The sequence below is a fragment of the Sander lucioperca genome, chromosome 2 (assembly GCF_008315115.2).
Source record: "Sander lucioperca isolate FBNREF2018 chromosome 2, SLUC_FBN_1.2, whole genome shotgun sequence".
Taxonomy (NCBI): domain Eukaryota; kingdom Metazoa; phylum Chordata; class Actinopteri; order Perciformes; family Percidae; genus Sander; species Sander lucioperca.
Genome location: NC_050174.1, coordinates 41,432,213 through 41,449,543, shown reverse-complemented (window position 1 = coordinate 41,449,543; position 17,331 = coordinate 41,432,213). Strand labels below are relative to the sequence as shown.

Genomic DNA, 17,331 nt, shown 5'->3' with positions numbered 1-17,331 from the left:
ACTCAAAGTGACCTCATAGGGACAGTAAGATGAGGACAAATGTATCTAGCTACCTTTTGGATTTAAATTGTTTTGGGGTAACATGATCAAACTCCAAGGCACATAAACGATTGAGCTCCAGCAGCACTTAAATAAGGCAGGAGTACCTGCCTGCTATAGGGCATACATGACCCTTTCTGAACAGTGAGGTGTGTGAGAAGGCAGCAGCTTCAGGACTTTGTGGGTGCATTGCTGCATGACACAGACCGAGCCAAAGTGCAATAAAAATCAAGACCCATCGGTCATGTGTTAGTTGCAAAACTGCCATAACAAAACTATTGATCATCCTGAAAGTACATATTAACAAATGTGTGAAACAGCTATACCTATCAATTATTCACTCCAGTCCAACTGGTAGAGTTAGTGTTACAAGAGAGCCGCAATACATCATAACCATAGAATGCAGTTAAAGACTGCTTGTGGAAATACGACTACATCGTGTTTCCTGGCCTTGTATTCTGTGGTTCTTTTTATTCTTATATTCCACTGAACATGGCAATGTAGTCTATTATTTTAGGATCAGATGTCTGTGCAGCCCTATAATGCTGCCATTCAAACAATTCATCCAGTTTATTAGATTTTTTTTTTTTTTTTTTTTTTTCAGCGATGAGTGATGCTAATTTCACATGACGTGTAGCCAAGTATTGTGTTACTGATCAGTAAGTGACATATATTTGATAAAATATTTAGGTATAAAATACTGGATTTTTTTTTTTTTTCTCAATTAAGTCAGTGACGAACTGCAACATGCAGCCTGAAAGAACAGTTGTAAACTCTTTCAAGAAAATGTCAGTGAAGCACATAGCTGGCCAATTTGGTGGTTTATTAGTCATTTGGCTCCCTAATGCTCTTATTTTATGTAAAAGCCACAGACAGTGGTAACACAATGGGAGGCTGTAGCACAGCTGTGCCACTTTATGAATATATTTCTCCCTTCGGGGGCATTTTTTTAACACAGTAAGGACAGGAGCAATAATAGTGCTGCGGATTGGGCAGAGAATCTGACTGGAGATCCAACAGGAAAAGGAGCCTGTTGGGTGATAAATTCATTTTATTACCAGCCATCTGAGATTAAAGCAATTTGTTTTTATTCTACTACTTGGCTTCTGTGACTTTTGTGAATGTTTTTTTTACCACAAGCCAAAAAAAAAAGAGAACTTACAAGAGGAAAAGGTCTTTTCAGACATCTGGTTTGCTAATTATCATAACAAAACGTGTACACGCTTCATTTTCAAACCAGTGGCCTATCACTGGTGGGCTTTTTGTATGTGTAACATTTTAATAGTGACATTTAACAGCCTTGTGTTTTGAGTCACTAATGGCTAATTTATTCTAAGATATATTCTCGTTTACGTTGAACTGTAGAGTTTCTGGCACTAAAGATGAGCGATGTAGGCTATTGAGGTGTATTTGTTGTGCTGTAGCTCCCTCTGGAGGATCACAGCTGCACATACATCAGATATTCCCCCAGATGACTTTCATATTCTTTTTTTTTTTATTTGTTTTATGACTTTCATATTCAGTATTGCTGCAGCATGTGGATTCCGTTCCTATGGAGCCCCGGAAGGGTCACGGCAAGATTTTTTTTGCATTCCCACGCAATAGGTTTTGCGAATTACCTGCAAAACCTTTCTTCTTCCATTCCTTCTGAGCCATACATGTGCCTATTTTCTACTCAGCTGCCCAGGGCACTGAATTAGTTTGTTGCATTTTACTTTGAGCTGGGAATTATGCTGATATAGGCTACTGCTCAATGGGCACATTATATCTCATATAGGGTATAATCAATAGCCTATTTCTTAAATGTATAAAAAAAATTATCAGAGAATCTGCAGCTCCGTAGAGAGAACGTTAGTCCAGGGACAAAAACGTGAAAATACAGCCTGCACTGTACGTGGTTACAATCAACTATGGCTACAACCCTTCAGTCGCCTATATGTTCATTTTCTACCTGTTAATAGTCTATATTCATGTAGGCTACTGTGTGGGACAAATCCGTTTAATCACATCAGATTTACATCACGGTCTGGTGCTGCATTATGGGCTGTAAGGGGGCAAATGACATCATAAAGTGAAACTTAGATAAAGGCCAAATAAATGTATTGTCTTCTGAGCTCTCGGGGTTTTGTCTGACTAATGCCCGAAATGGCATTACATTCTTATAACGGCCTACATGCCCAGGTTGGTAAAAGTGGTGTCTACAATTTGGTAGCATGGCATCTAGGGTTCTAGGGATAATTGTATTTTGCGAGAGAACGCAATATAGTAGTCCCCCGAAAAGAAAATCTCGCCGTGACCCTTCCGGGGCTCCGAACGTTCATGCCAGCAACACATTTTGACCATATATATTAGATGTTGTGTTGTTCGACACACCCGTAAACAGGACTACGGTGGACAGCTGGATGGTAAGGATGTCTGAATATGAATATGGACCTTTTTCACAAGCAGACATTTTTGACTTGTCATAGTAGGAAAAGCACAGCAGAAATTGATAACCTTAAAGATGGCTCAATTCCATCAAGTGTCCCAGTGAGCTATTTCAGTGAGTCAGCATGAACAATACCAGGACCTCTCCTGAGTGGAATGCAGCCATCATTAATGGTTGAATACACCTGTGCTTTTCCTACTATGTCTGACTACTTCACGTCAGACATGTCAACATGTCTGACGTGAAAAAGGTCTATTATACGGTAAGTTTAATATGTTTTTTTTGTGTGTGTGTGATCTGGGTCATTTGAGTTGGCATGCACATATAAAAACATGAATTCATTCGAGACACAAAAGACAAATCAGAGCCAAATGAGCGTCTTTATTTTACAAACGCATTATTCTATTGGCATTTTTCATATAATAAAAAAGCAATTTACAAGCTTAAGAACCAAAACGAAGCAGCACAGAATGATTATGGGTAAAATATATAATTTGAATAAATATATTTTTTTTAAATTTCATGCTATAAAATAAATTCATAAATGGCAATAGATACATCAGCTCTAGCTAGCTTCATTTACTTCATAGTTGTACAAAACAGTAGAGTTCTGAGGTTCACAGTTGGGTTGTGAGGTTGTGTGTAGAGTGGACAAAACAGGAGTTGGGGGCATTTCTGCTGTCATGCTTTAGTTTGTGGTCTCCAGTTCTCCTCAAGCTTCAGCTCTGTGGAAAATATGGGCTCATTGAGACAGAATGTTTTGGGAACCACTGACTGAGGACTTGTTTCCCCACCTGAAAAGAAGTGCACAATTATACTATGGACATAAGTAGTATGTCCAATGAGACCACCTTAAACACTACGTATATACCCTGAGTTCTAAGAATTTTTTTTTTTTTTTGTCTTGTCACCAACTACATATGAGCCAGAGACATTGTAGTGCAGAGTTAGGGGATTTGTAAAAAGGAGAAGGAACAGTTAGCTTGACTGAAAACTTCCCCCTCCGTCCTGAACAAATGCAACTACAGTCTCAGTGCGTGAGGAGCCAAGAGGAGACCACTGAACCTCAGCATGACAACAGACAGCCCGCTCCCAAACAAGTGGCTATACAGCCCAAAATCCCTTTCACTATTTGACACAGCTGGAGGTGCAACTCTGAACAGTGCCACTGAGTTTGATGACTGGACCACGCAATCAGTTCTTGTGTTGCAGTTTACTGACTACCACTGGAGTTTGATGAGCATTTAGAACACCAGCAAGCAACACTACTTTTTGCCACTTTTTATATATATATATTCTTTCTGAAGAGGAGAGTCAATCTGTCCAAAGTTTCAGAATATATATAAAAAATAAATCAATATCAAATTGTCCTGGTCCTACTTCAATTCAACAGCTCCCTGACATTCAGTTTGTTTGATATGACAGGCCAATATTTCAATAGGCTTGATGATCCCAATACACTTTTAAAAAGGTTATTGCTTTTTTCTTATATTACACAGTGGACAGAAACTGACAGAAAAGCTATGGAAGACTTAAGATTTTTTTTTTTTTTTCTAAGCCTGTATCAGTGTTTGTAAACTACCTGAAGTGAGTTTATTATAAAAAGAATAGGACGAGCTGCAATTTCAAAAAGTAGTCTGACAGCCTTCCCTGTAAACACTTCCTTTTGATTACTTGTGGCCCATAATCTCCTGTTCCTCTCAGAGGTGTGTGTGGAACTAAGAGTTGACAAAGAGTCGATTCGAGTGTGTTTGTGTGTGTGTGTGTGTCAAAGTATAGTTGGTTCTGTTAAGTGTGTATCACGTAAGTAACTATAGTTATGGAAAAGCATTTAAACAATTTCCCCTCCATTCACCTATGATGATTACATGGACTCGATTGATAAATAAAAAAAAAAAAGAAGAAAGAATCTGACTAGTCTAAAAGCACCATTTAAGGGGGAAAGGTCCCTACCAAAGTGACTCAGGCCATTTTAGCGGAGTCCATTAAGGGTAACTACAGAGACAGACTGGACTTCCCGGATGGAATTGGTATTTACTATCAACATAAAACTGTAAGTGCACAATCGATGACACATACAAGAAAACTCAAGTAAAAAAAAAAAATTAAAAAAAAATCCATTGGCAATTTCATACAATTTTGAGGTTGAGCAACGTGCAATTCAGCTACAGTAAATGAAGGTTAGCTTATTTTTCCCTCCATAAATATTCAGTTTATTATCTGCTAAATACCCAAGCAGCTGTTCCCTTGCCAGATGCTCAGAGAGAACAGAGAGGAAGTAGATTTGTGTTTCTCATGCATCCCCGTCCTTCACTGAAATGCCTAACACTACAGTACATTGTTAAGATTGTCCTCGGTGGTTAGAGAGGAGGGGATACAGTATGGTCTCTGAACATTGGGCAACGGCTTGCAGGGAAGAAGTCTGCCTCATTTGATTGTAATCAATTTGCTACAACATCAGTTATAACTTAAAATCAGTTGCCCATTCCATGACAAGACAAAACAAAAAAATAGACCAAACAATTAAAAGCGAAAACAGGGTGCAGGACTTAGACTGAAAAAAAAAAAAAAAAAAAAACCTTCAAAATGGACAAGAATGACATGTATTCATTTCTTTTCATTCTTGGTACCACTTGCCAATAAATGGTGTGGCCATATTCTATTATAATCTCTCAATTCAATCCTTTACAAAATGAAAGAGGCACAGGAATCTAAGTGCCAGAATCTAAAATGTAAAGCTTGTGGCAAGGCACTAAGTTAAAGATGCCACTTTTTGTGAAGTATTCTCTCTTTTGTTTACATTGGCTTCAAACAATTACAATACCTATTGCACAACGTTCATATTTTCAGCTTTTGTATGGCTTAATATATTGTTATTTATGACTTTCGCTGCGTAACGTCGTCTTAGCAAATTGTTTAAATTTTACACAAGTGATTGTTATAAGCTGGGAAACATACATTCTTTGCAAATCAAAAAAAAAAAAAAAGACTAGTCCTACATTAAATTAAGAACCTATTCTTCATGAGCATTCAATTATGCAATACTGTCACAACTGACGGTTGAAAATCACCTATTAGTCTTTGGCGTGAACTCTTGGCACAAAATTGTTTTAGCAGTTTGTACCCATTACTCACAAAACAATACGGACAAGAAGGTATGCATCTCCTCCTTTTTTCCCGAGGTGAAGGGCAAGAATCGTAGGCAGATTGAAATTAGTCAGCGACTGATTTATGGTGAGGTCAGATCAGCTGTAAAACCTGCACATCACATCTGCGGCCGACAGAAAGGAACTTGACGTAGCAAACAATCATCTAAAAAGTACTGTACAGGTTGGCAGAGTGCAGGTGTGATGACCAGAAGTGTCTGCGATACATCCATACACACTAAGATAACCAAACGCTAGCTATACCGAGTTGTTGCAAAGTTCCCTACATTTTGGTTTGCTGTCTTAACTGTCAATGAGTGAAGACAATGGCCGCACATTCAGTGGAATAAAAAAAATTAAAAATAAAAGGACTGCACTCTCGGCATTAGACATAAGCAACAAAACACAATATTCTCCTACCAAAACGAACACAAAGTAGAAAGATTATATGGAAACTGTGAAATAATCAAACCCAATTCATTGACACAAATTCAGCGTGGACCAAATGGGACAAAATAAAAGCATATAGCAGGTGCTCTTCAAAAATCTTTAACAGCTTAATTAAACAGCTGGCTGGCAAATAAGAAAGCAGGAGAGCGCAAGAGGGGCCTTCTAAGTGCCTTTTACGTATTTACTGTGTATGCAGATTCCTTTAAATCTCTATGGAAAATAGCCCAAGTCTCTATATAGTAACAACACCCCCCATCCCTGATCCCCATGGTTTAAACAGTATAGATACAATATGTTGTCATATACATGACTTGTAGCCAATAGTATTCATGTGATTGCAGAGTCTCATCAAAAGTTCGCGACATTTTTACTCACTGCTGTGAAGCTAGTACTACCCTGACACCGCTGCTGCATCAGAATTAAGATCCCAACCACTGCAGAGAACAAAGATCACAGATCAACCGTCCCGTCCTCAAAGGAAGGACAGAGGGAAGGAAAGAAAAGGAAACAAGTCAATAGCTCTTTCAAATAATGGAAGAAAAACCATGTCAAAATGGCTGAGATTCCTGTGTTCTTTCTGTTTTGCATATTATTCAGACTAGTATACTATATTGATTTGTGTGAACAGCTGTTCCTCCTGTGCTGAGTTGACAATGAGCACTCCTGTCCCTGTCAGACGCGGAGTATTAACCTAGAAGCCTACCTCAGGACAAAACAATTTACACATACAACAATAATTCAGTATAAGTCTCCACCAGAGTATAAAGGAATTACGAATGACTTCACTGTATGGACGTAATTCACCCATTACATGGATGACAGCATCTTAACCCACGCCAACAGAGTGAGATCTCCAGTAGTGATGAGAGATACAATTCTTAAGTGTTTTGTAGAACAAACGTTATTAAGACGGCAAAATATCTTGAAAAATACGCAGGGCCATTTTCTGTCTCTATTGTCCGCATTTGCCAAAAACAAACGCACAAGAAAGCTAGCAAATTGAATGTACTCCTCACATAGCACCTTCTTAAAATCACTTTAACCTGGCTGCCCGAGAAACATTTGACAAGGACTATGTCCTTAATCCATACAATCAGCAAGGAATAGTTCCCCTAAGTATCAAGGCTTAATGTTGAGAGAATATTCTTTACAGGGTTTGGCAATAAGATACTGTACATACAACCTAAAACGGATTTCAAACGGTGAACGCGCCTGTGCCTGGTAGGTTCTTGGCTATGAGGTAGAACCTGGTGAGTTTCATTTAAGTTAAAATACTGTCTGTTATGAGTATGTAGTTTCATTCATGAGGTATTGAACGGATATGTCACACGAAGCTTTGCACTGGCAGAAAAATAATTCCTTGTGAGTAAGTGACCTCCTGTGGCCACATGTGCAAAAACAGGTCAGGTAAAAAGGTGATATGACAAGCATCTTACCAGAGCTTTCACATTATCAATTATTGCAACATGCCTATATAACTCTGTAAATATGTTTTAAAAAACATGGAAAGATATAAAGAGAAATCAATGAGGGGGTCTTGATTATTGGGACCTCCTGAAAAATAGTAAGTTGTTACTCCCTTTGCTTGAAATAATCAAATTTCTATAAAGCACCCATTTGCTTTCCGCATTCAACATCTAACTTTCACAAAATTGACAGAATCCCTTGACGCAAGAAATGTCTATAGTAGAGGGAGCCGATTCAAAAAGAAAAGAAAAAAAGTCCTATAAGTTGAGTTAAGATAAACATTTCTTAAAGCTTCTTTAACCTGAAGCAGGACCTACAAATCACATCTTGATGCTTGGGCCTCCTCTGGACTGCATTTTGAACTCTCCTCCATATCATTGGCTGGTGCCTCTTCTGCATATTGTGCCTCAAAGGCCATCCCCTCGGACGTATCCTCTTGGTCCTTCAGACCTGAGTTCCCCTCCGTCGTCTCTGGAGAGTCTATATGATTACTGCCCTCCGACGCTCCCATGTGCTTCTTCCTCAGGTGCTGGTTAAGGGTGCCCTGAAATGGGAAGCATTTGCCACAGATCTGACAGTGGAAGGGCTTGTTGTCCGTGTGGCCACGGATGTGGTACTCCAGCTGGTCTTTCCTTGTGTACTTCTTGCCACAGAATTTACAAACAAATGGGGTGATTCCCATGTGCAGGCGCATGTGGCGATCCAGGCTCCCTTTCTGATTGAAGGTCTTTCCACAGTAGATGCAGATGAGTCTCTCATTGTAGGGGTACCACTGGCTCCGCAGGCTACGCTCGCGCACGTCGTTCTCCAAACCGGCGGGTCCCACTGCTGATTCGCCGTCATCTGAGCCGGGTTTGATATGACTCAGCGCTCCCGCTGGGATGGCCAGGGGTCGCTTTGCCCTGGCTCGCCCACCTCTGTAGCCACTGAGCATGGAGCGGGACGGACTGGAGTTGGTAAGGTTGACAAAGCACGGCGAGGACAGCCCTGAGTAAGAATAGGCAGCAGACTGGATGACAGGCCCATAAGAGCCCACACTAACAGCCAATACCTGTTCTCCATCCACCAACTCTGTGTGGTAGCCGTCGTCACCGGCTGAGGAGCTATCGGAGTACGTGGGCCTGTCGGTCTTCTCTATCTTCACATGCACGTCTGTTACTTGCCCGTCTTTGCCGATCAGTTCCACTTGCTCCGTTTCTCCATCCATGGGAGCGTCAAGCTCCGACACACTATCACTGCTGCCTCGGTCCGACTGGCCTTCCTCTTGCTGCGGTCGCCCCCGGCCCAAGCCTTTTCCTGCCAGCTCAAAGCGCGCTTCGTGTCCTGCCTGACTCTGCCGGGAGTAGTAAGGGGGGGAGATCTGGGTAGGGTTTACAAAGAGGTTGCTGTCATTGACCCCATTGCCGCCGGTCTGCGAGTCGTCCTTCTCCGGGCTGCAGACACTAACTGGGAGGCTGATCTTGGAGTGGATGCTCTCCAGGATTTGGGTACACTTGTCAATGATGGCCTGCATCTGCAGAAAGCTGGCAGCAGTGAGGAAACTGATAATATCCTTGAGCTGCAGGGACATGTGACCTGTGTAGCAGAATGCAAGAAGCTGCTCAAACACCTCAGGGCTTTTGATGACCGAGATGGAAAGGCCACTCATGGTGCTGAGAGCTGAGTGGTCACGAAAGTAGGGTGAACTAGCTGCCAGCACGGCCTTGTGGGCTCGAAATGGCTGGCCCTGAATGTGAACAATTATGTCACACAACTTCCCTTGCAGCCGCAGCTCATTGAGCTGGGTCAGAACAGTGTTACTGAACTCCGGCACATCGAACTCGATGTAGCTGCCGTCGTCCATTTCTTGGATACGTTTCTCCAGTTTGCCGGCTGCCTGATGGGAAAAGGAGAAGAAGAAAAAAAAAAAGAGGGAACCATTAGGTTTGGAAACATTGCATTTGCAATGCAGCAATTTTACATTTTCACAGATAAAGAAAAACTTTTGTACCATATACGTAAGACAAATGAGACGGGAGGCTGTTGAAAGCTGGAGTGTGGAGAGTTCCTGCCTGTCAAGGTATTGGGTAATACAGGTAGACTGACATGGCGTGTAACCAATCAGAGAGCCAGAATAAGCAGCTACGCTGTGTAGAACTGTAAGTGAGTGAGCAAGGTTGGCTGAGGGCACTTTGTGTACTGCTAATGTAAAGAAGCTGTTCTATAGTTAATAAACTACTCTTTCTGAGTACAAATAAAAAGCTGTATCGGCATTCTTCCGGTGCGCCAGCGTGGGAATGTCGCCACAGACACCAAAACTCTGGTATACTGAGAAATACAGAGAGCTTTCCCTGGCGGCGATAGGCTTAATCAGCATTGTGTGAACTCGTTTGGCAAGGGATTGATTGTAACGAACGTTCATTTATACGTAAACTTAAAAGTCCAGCGTTAAGATAAGCATTTGATACAGCCTAACTTCTTGACAAATTCTATGTCAAAGAAACAACACTAAATGCATTGCAGCAAACACAGCGTTTTATATGGTTAACTCAGGTTTAATATATTTTGTTGTATTTGTTTTGTTTTTTTATAATCTTTTGATACAGGGCTAGGTGATATGATGATATATGCTGTAAGTCAATATACATTTTTCAACCTTCAAAATCATCTAAGAAATCTTGCCACAGAATTTAAAAAAGATTTCATAACCAAATTTGAAAAATTCTTATAATATTCTGTTATTGTCCTTATAAACATAAATGTTTGTTAATGCGTGTGTGTAAAAAAAAAAAAAAAAAGAATATTGACAACTGTGTCAGATTTTCCTATATACTGGCCTCAGCCTCAATAATCCCGTACTGTACAGCCTCTATTGTTCAGGAGGACAGGGAAAACAATACAAAATGATTGTTTTTTTTAATCCACAGGCACCCTAGTCATAGTGATGTAGTCTACAGATTAGAGATGAATAGTTGAATTCATATCTTGCTACTCAGTCAGAATCTTATTAACCTAGAGTCCCAGTCTGTCACAATAATCATATGTATATGTGACGTTTTAGGCCTATTGGCAGACATCCATTTAAAATGTAGGCAATGGCATATAAAGTAGAGATGGCCGATACCATTTTTTGCTTCCCGATACTGATTCCGATACCTGAACTTGTGTATCGGCCGATACCGAGTATTGATCCGATACCAGTGTGTCATATATTTTATTATGTTTTAACAACTGTGTACTACTATCCCTGTATGGATGTGATATTATTTATCTTTGTTGTCAGTCTGGCTCAGGTTAAACTCTTTGTGAAACATGAACAAACAAACAATGAATGCCACAGAACTTTCTTTTTTTTATCCAGTTTGACAGTCAGTTATAACGGAAAAAGAACATAAATAAACTACTTTAATGTAGATTTTCTTTAGGGCTTTATTATGTGGTATCGGATTGGTGCATAAAAAGTACTTCCCGATATGGTGCATAAAAAGTACTTCCCGATACCGATACCAGCATTTTAGGCAGTATCGGAGGCAACATCTCTACTACAGATTATACATGGGCCTACAATACACGAGAAAAGAGAGTCTACTGAATGGAATGTGGATCTGAAATAAGATCCAGCAGCAGAGCAATTTCACAGTAGTTTGCCAGTGGAATGACTATCAACAGTGGCCTCATCAAAGTACTGAGATGGAACATACTAAACATGACCATTTCACTGTGTCTCCATCCCAGAGATTGAAGAAAAACAAAAAGACAAAAGACAAAAAAATTGCAAAGCCACACTGGTAAACCCAAAGTCATTTTGTTGTGTGTAATGGCCCCAATATACATTTAAAACCATTTGGCAGCCAATTTTGTTTTCCCGAGCAACATATAGAAAGTGTAACAGGAGGGCTGTTTTCTAGGCTGTTTTTTCATAGGCTATATGGAGGCAAGCCATAAAAGGTACAGTGTATGGCGTGCATTTGTCAGAGAAGGAAGAAAACCTGGTTCTGCTTGAAAGGTGAGCATACACTAAGCTCTCTTAAAAAGTATCTTACAAAGCCTTTCTTCAAGGCTGTGTATGTGTGTCAGTAATGATCACTTTTGTGAGTGCTGTGTGGACAATGCTTTTTGAGCTTCTCATTCCAACAGCACAACTGACAACTGCCTCTCTGCATTAAGATCCTTCAAAGCGCACTAGCCATAGCATTAAAGCTTTGTCTAAAACGCATTTTGGCTAAATGATAGATGAGACCCCCCCCCCCCCCCCCCTATGAAAGGCATTGCCGCACGGCGCAAGTAGTAGCACACTACCCTTACAGAATAATATACTGACTGGAGCAGGTTCATGAATATTAATAGATATAGGCCCTGCCTTCTCAGCAGAATGAGTTAAACCACACTATGGAAAGCAGCGACTGTGTAATCAAATTCTACCTTACCTACTGTGTAATTCTATGTTTGTATGAGCAAATACTTCCGTGTTGCAAAACCTTAATGTGTCAGTTCTCCAGCTTAACCCCCCCCCCCCCCCCCCCCCCCCCGCTCCATCTGCCCCTCTCCCATCTCTCCCTCTGCACCTCCTCCTCCCTCCCTGCCCCTTGCTGGCAATTCAGCATGATCTTCTCCGCACTGAGTTCCCATCAGCACTTTGGGAACGTAAACACTTTCTCCAGTTGCCAAAGCTCATCAAGACACCTGTCCAACAAACCATATGCTCTCATCCTGGCACAGCAGAGGGGAAGATGTAGCAAAACAGACAACCATAAGAAGGTGTACTGTATATTACTTTCACTCCCCCATTCCACCAGCCTTCAATTACAGCATGTCCGTACACTAAAACATACCAGTGATGGCTGCCAACAGCATGCGTACTGAATGGAGCCAAGTTGAAGGGCAGCCAAAGAATGTATGCTCAGTAGTTGAGATGCATATGCTGGGTGAGGGTCACATGCTCGGCTCACGTGGGAGAAACTGAAAATGTTTAAACTCAGCTCAAAAAGTCCATCTGCGCCTCAAGTTGAATGCGTGGTAATAAACCTTTGACACAGCTGCTTCATGTAGGTAGGTATAAAGGATGCTGAGTACATTGTGATAGTTTGGCTAACCATAAAGGTCATTATAGCTCTGGTGGGTAAGACATCGCCTAAATCCTTTAACTTTGGCATGTCACTCAAAAAAAAGAAGAAAAAATTAGACATTAGAAGAAAAATCAAAGTCAGCAAGCAAGCACTGTATGCTTTCTTCAACATCAGCAGCATTTCACCTACTGTGAAAAACAGTTTGTGGGGCAGACCAGAGCCAGAACAGAATTTGCTTAACAAGCAAAGGTTGGGAGAGCAATTTCAAACAGATAGAACTAGTAAAAAAAACAAGATAAAAATATACTATATTATGATACATTAAAAGGGAAGGTAAAGTGTGGCTGGTGTGCGAATAATATGCATTGTGGTAATTCTAAGTCATAGTGGAAGCTCAGTGTGCAGAGCTAAATAATGTATGTTTAGCCTTTGGGTGTGTTCTCTTATTTCATTTGAGTAGACTAAATAACTGGAAAATGCTCCTTTTCATTTGAGCCTACTCACCTTAGCCAATCTGCTTATCAATACAAGTGGAAGACATTAAAAAGACCTGAGCCTCTCCACCTCATCTCTACACTTTTTAACATAGTCATTCTCAAACACTGAAGACAAACTGACAGAATAACACAGTACTGTACAGTGCAGTGAAGTAAGTTTGCCATGATCACACAATCAAGTTCCTCTTGGTGGCACGGTGTTGCTCAAGGCCTTTAGACGGCAAAAAGGAAATCGAGTAGGTATGTTTTGGAATTTGACTGAAGAAAAAAAAGATAACAGCAAGGCATCCACAAGAACAAACTTTATATTCTGCATTCACTACATGCAGCAACTGATGCATCCAGATGAGAGGAACTAGTTGAAACCTAGTTGATCCACAACAGTACTCTAACTCGCCCTTTCCCATTCTCCCTGTGCCGCAGTTATTCTGCATTTTGTCTACCATCAACCTTGACAAATTTACAACATCTTATTTGCAGTGTGAACAGAGCTTTTAATGACCAGCACTTATTAGCTGGGATAACATCATGCTACACTGCCTTTTCACCTAGAGCCACTCTGCAGTGATTTCTCTGTTGCAATTACAGATGGCAGTGATACTTTTGACGCAATGCCCAAAACAGGTTTTATTACCGCCAAATGGTCAGGTTTTGCTAATGGTAGAAAATAATTCAGGCAAGGGAGCCACCGTTTGCTGCTGACATGCAGGAAAAAACCCTGCATATGTCCGTCTGCAAATGTCTAAATGCGGTCGGTTTCACTGTCTACTTCAGGTAAGTTTCCTACATTTCCAAAATGTAGCCTATATCATGAAAAATACTGTAAATGACACTGCTAGAGTCAATACTTGTGAATACTTTGGCTCACATCATGAGACAATTCTGAATTTCCAGATCACCAGGATAGACCACAGAGTGATGTTTTCACCAGACACTACTGTATGCCTTGTGTTGCACAAGCATTCATTTCAGCTGGCGTTTCAAACCAATCAAGTTTTTCGGCTTATTCCTAACAGAAACGAAACTATAAAAAAAAAAAAAAGGGTTGACTGGGTGCTAAGCCATAATGGTTGCTCACGCAAAAGTCGTAACTGGTTTGGCTCCACTGTGTTCTGACATGCCTTATGGTAAAAAATATTTAGACTAGTTTCATATGCAACTGTCCTGGAATATTGCAAGATGTTGGTTTCAAACTGGATTGTTGAATTTCAGAACAAATGGATGTCACAGAAATAGTAATATATATAGTCCTTGGTGACATAGGTGAACCTATGTGTACAGAATAACCTGCCATGTCCCTGCACTTTGTTCTTTCCTGCCATAACATCACGTACAATTATTTACCGGTAAATTAGCTACATTCATTGTGACCTGGGATTGTAGGTAACGTTAACGTTAATGTTACAGGTTAGTTTATGACACGCTGAATACTAAACAGTTACGGGCCTGATGCCACCCCATTAGCGTATTGTATTTAGAATAAGGCTTTTTTTAATTGCAAGACTTTGCTACACATTCTGTACGTTAACTTAATCATTAAGATCGCATTTACCTGTGTTAGCTTCATCGTGCATGGACACTGAGGGACATTAGCATGTAACGTTACTGTTGATCCCATCTAACATGCATACTGTGCTGATACATTGGGGAGCAGATGTGCGGTGTCTCAAACTTTGTTGCAAAGCATTCAGTTAGTAGTTAACTAACTTAGTAAGATAGCTATTGGTGTGGGGGTGTCTATACTACCTAGCGGAGTAGCTAAATGTTGGCGTTAGCTTGGCCGTCACATCCTACTGCTTTTGTTTGTGTCTCCACCATTTCTCATTTATACATTAACTTGTAGTTAACGTTAGATTAACGTTAGTAAAAAAAAAAATAGCATCGGCTAACAGGGCCGAACCACCCAACTACAAAGCAGCACACAAGCTAACTTACATCGCGTTAGCTATATTAGCTAGCCTAAACTCGAGCAATTATTTCAGAAAAGAAAGCCTAACTCTCACACAGACTTCACATTTTCACTCATGGTGGATTGTTTTACGGGTTGGTCTCGCTTTTACTGATTATAAAAAAGCTTGACAGTGTATGGTTTAGTAACGTTAGCTAAGTTACAACGTCGAACGCGGGTACAAACTCTGTCGGTGGCTGTCATGAACTAGATAGCTAGCTGCTATGCTAGTTAGCTTATGCTACCAATAAGCTGGCAACCGTCCCATGTCTGCCAGTGCTAAGTAGCAGCTAACGCTAACTAGCATTTGGTTGCTAGCGTACGTTCGCAGGCAATTATTTCGCCATTACTTTTACTGTCAGAGCAAAGACGCACCGACATTGCAATTACATTATGGTCACCAGTCCGAGCCAAAGTTGAAGTCCATAACACTCACCGTCTTGCAGATTAGCATTAAACGTTGTCCATTCCACTCAGTAGTTCGCTAACACTACAGCCAGGCCTCCCCCCCTCTCCAGTCCAGATGTGTCAGACAGTTGCTGCTGCAATTTTTGCATCAACAGGAAGTGTTCTTTTGGCTCTTTGCATTCATTCTATCTGTGTGTTTTGCAGCAGCAGCAGCAGCAGCAGCAGCAGCCCCTCCCTTGCTTATGTCAGTGTTATGTACTAAGACATCATGTTCTTAATATACAACGTGGACACGCGCAGAAATAAATGTAAAGTAGCCTACAGTCGGTCTTCAAATAGTTTGTAAAAGATAACGTGGCTGACGTATACTCATACTCTTATCTAGTGACTACACCCATGCCATGATAGTATACATAGGTCATTTTCATCTGCTTCCACTTTACAACACCGACTGAGGGAGGGGACTGTACATTTAAATGTTGTATTTATTTGATCACTTTTCTTCATTTTAATCTTCCTTTCCAGCTGTGCACCTGTGCAGCTGTCCCTCCAACCAACCACACACACACACACACACACACACACACACACACACACACACACACACACACACGGAGAGGGAGAGGAAAAGAGAGAAAGAGAGAGATTAGCTTTATTATTTTCTAAAAATGTTAAACATTGGCAACATTTACATGATCTTAATGATAGAAACTGATTTTATTTTTTTACTTTGTTTAGCCTATTTAGCCCACAAACTGATTAGGTTATCACCAATTGACAATCAGAACTGTGGTATTGCACCCTTTAAAAACTGCGTTTGAGTTGAGCGAAGTTGTGTCACTGTTACTACTGCAGACCATTGGTTAACACTCAACTCATTAAACTAAAATTAGTTACATTTTAGTTTAGTTTTTCAGCCATTTGCAGTGTTTCATACATTTTTTTTGGAATGAGTTGCATAATCAGATTTTTTTTTTTTAAACTGAAAATGAATTCATTCAGTTCTGCATAAATACCACAAAGGGGCGCCAGAGACTAAATTGATGATTTAACATCAACTTTGCATCCCATATTCCTCACTTTCATTATAATACACAACTCTCAAAAGATTAACATGGAAAATATGTAATCCAACCAATCAGATCGCATTATACAATAAATTAGATTATAAATGATGCAGTGAAGAAAAATATTAACTTGTTTATGTTTATTTTTTTGAGCAGGTCTTTGCTGTCCGGTCTTAATAATGTATGTTAACTAACTTTGTTCCTCACGATTGATTAAAAATTGGCAAATGAGGAACATGTTGGAAACACTGCAGGATTTAATGAGGAACTTTATGAGAAACATAAAAGTAAATAACTAAACAAAAATATTTCTAATCATCTGCATACAGTTTTCTCCATTAATCCAATCAAACTACAAAAACAACTCAATGTAAGTGTAACCTTCATGCAAGATCTTAAGAAAACAGAAATCATTGTAGCTTTTTAACGTTTGGCCATCGCCCTGTGTAGACAAAGAGATTTGTTTACTATGGTAATCACTTTTGTGTATACTGTAGAGCTTTGAATATTCAGCAATAATCGAGCACTGCAAGTATTATTATTTATAAGCACTTTGCACTTACACAAAAGCTGGTCTCACCATAAACTGTATGTCATAACTTCAAAATCTTTTGTTTATCTTTTTCATGTCTATAAATGGCGGATTATTATTGAATTGTGTACATTGTGAACCTAACCAGAAGTTGAAGTTCACGTTTCACTTAATTTTATTATAATAGCTGCTTGCAAACACTGTGTATACTAGGTCTGATCCTGCCGGTAAAAGTCTTGTCTGCTGTCTACTGTTTGGAGCACTAACATGACATGAATGTGTGCTGTGTGTGTGTTTCTTTTTT

The 17,331-nt window shown here is 40.2% G+C and overlaps 1 protein-coding gene across 1 annotated transcript; it reads right to left on the bottom strand.

Moving 5' to 3' along the window:
• Positions 1–2,828: 2,828 nt before the first annotated feature.
• zbtb34 (zinc finger and BTB domain containing 34) lies at positions 2,829–15,803 on the bottom strand. Its single transcript, XM_031300684.2, has 2 exons — positions 15,457–15,803; positions 2,829–9,406 (listed from the first exon to the last, which is right to left on the bottom strand). The coding sequence occupies exons 1-2, from the start codon at positions 15,472–15,474 to the stop codon at positions 7,844–7,846; spliced, it is 1,581 nt and encodes a 526-aa protein (XP_031156544.1). The 5' UTR covers positions 15,475–15,803; the 3' UTR covers positions 2,829–7,843.
• Positions 15,804–17,331: the final 1,528 nt, after the last annotated feature.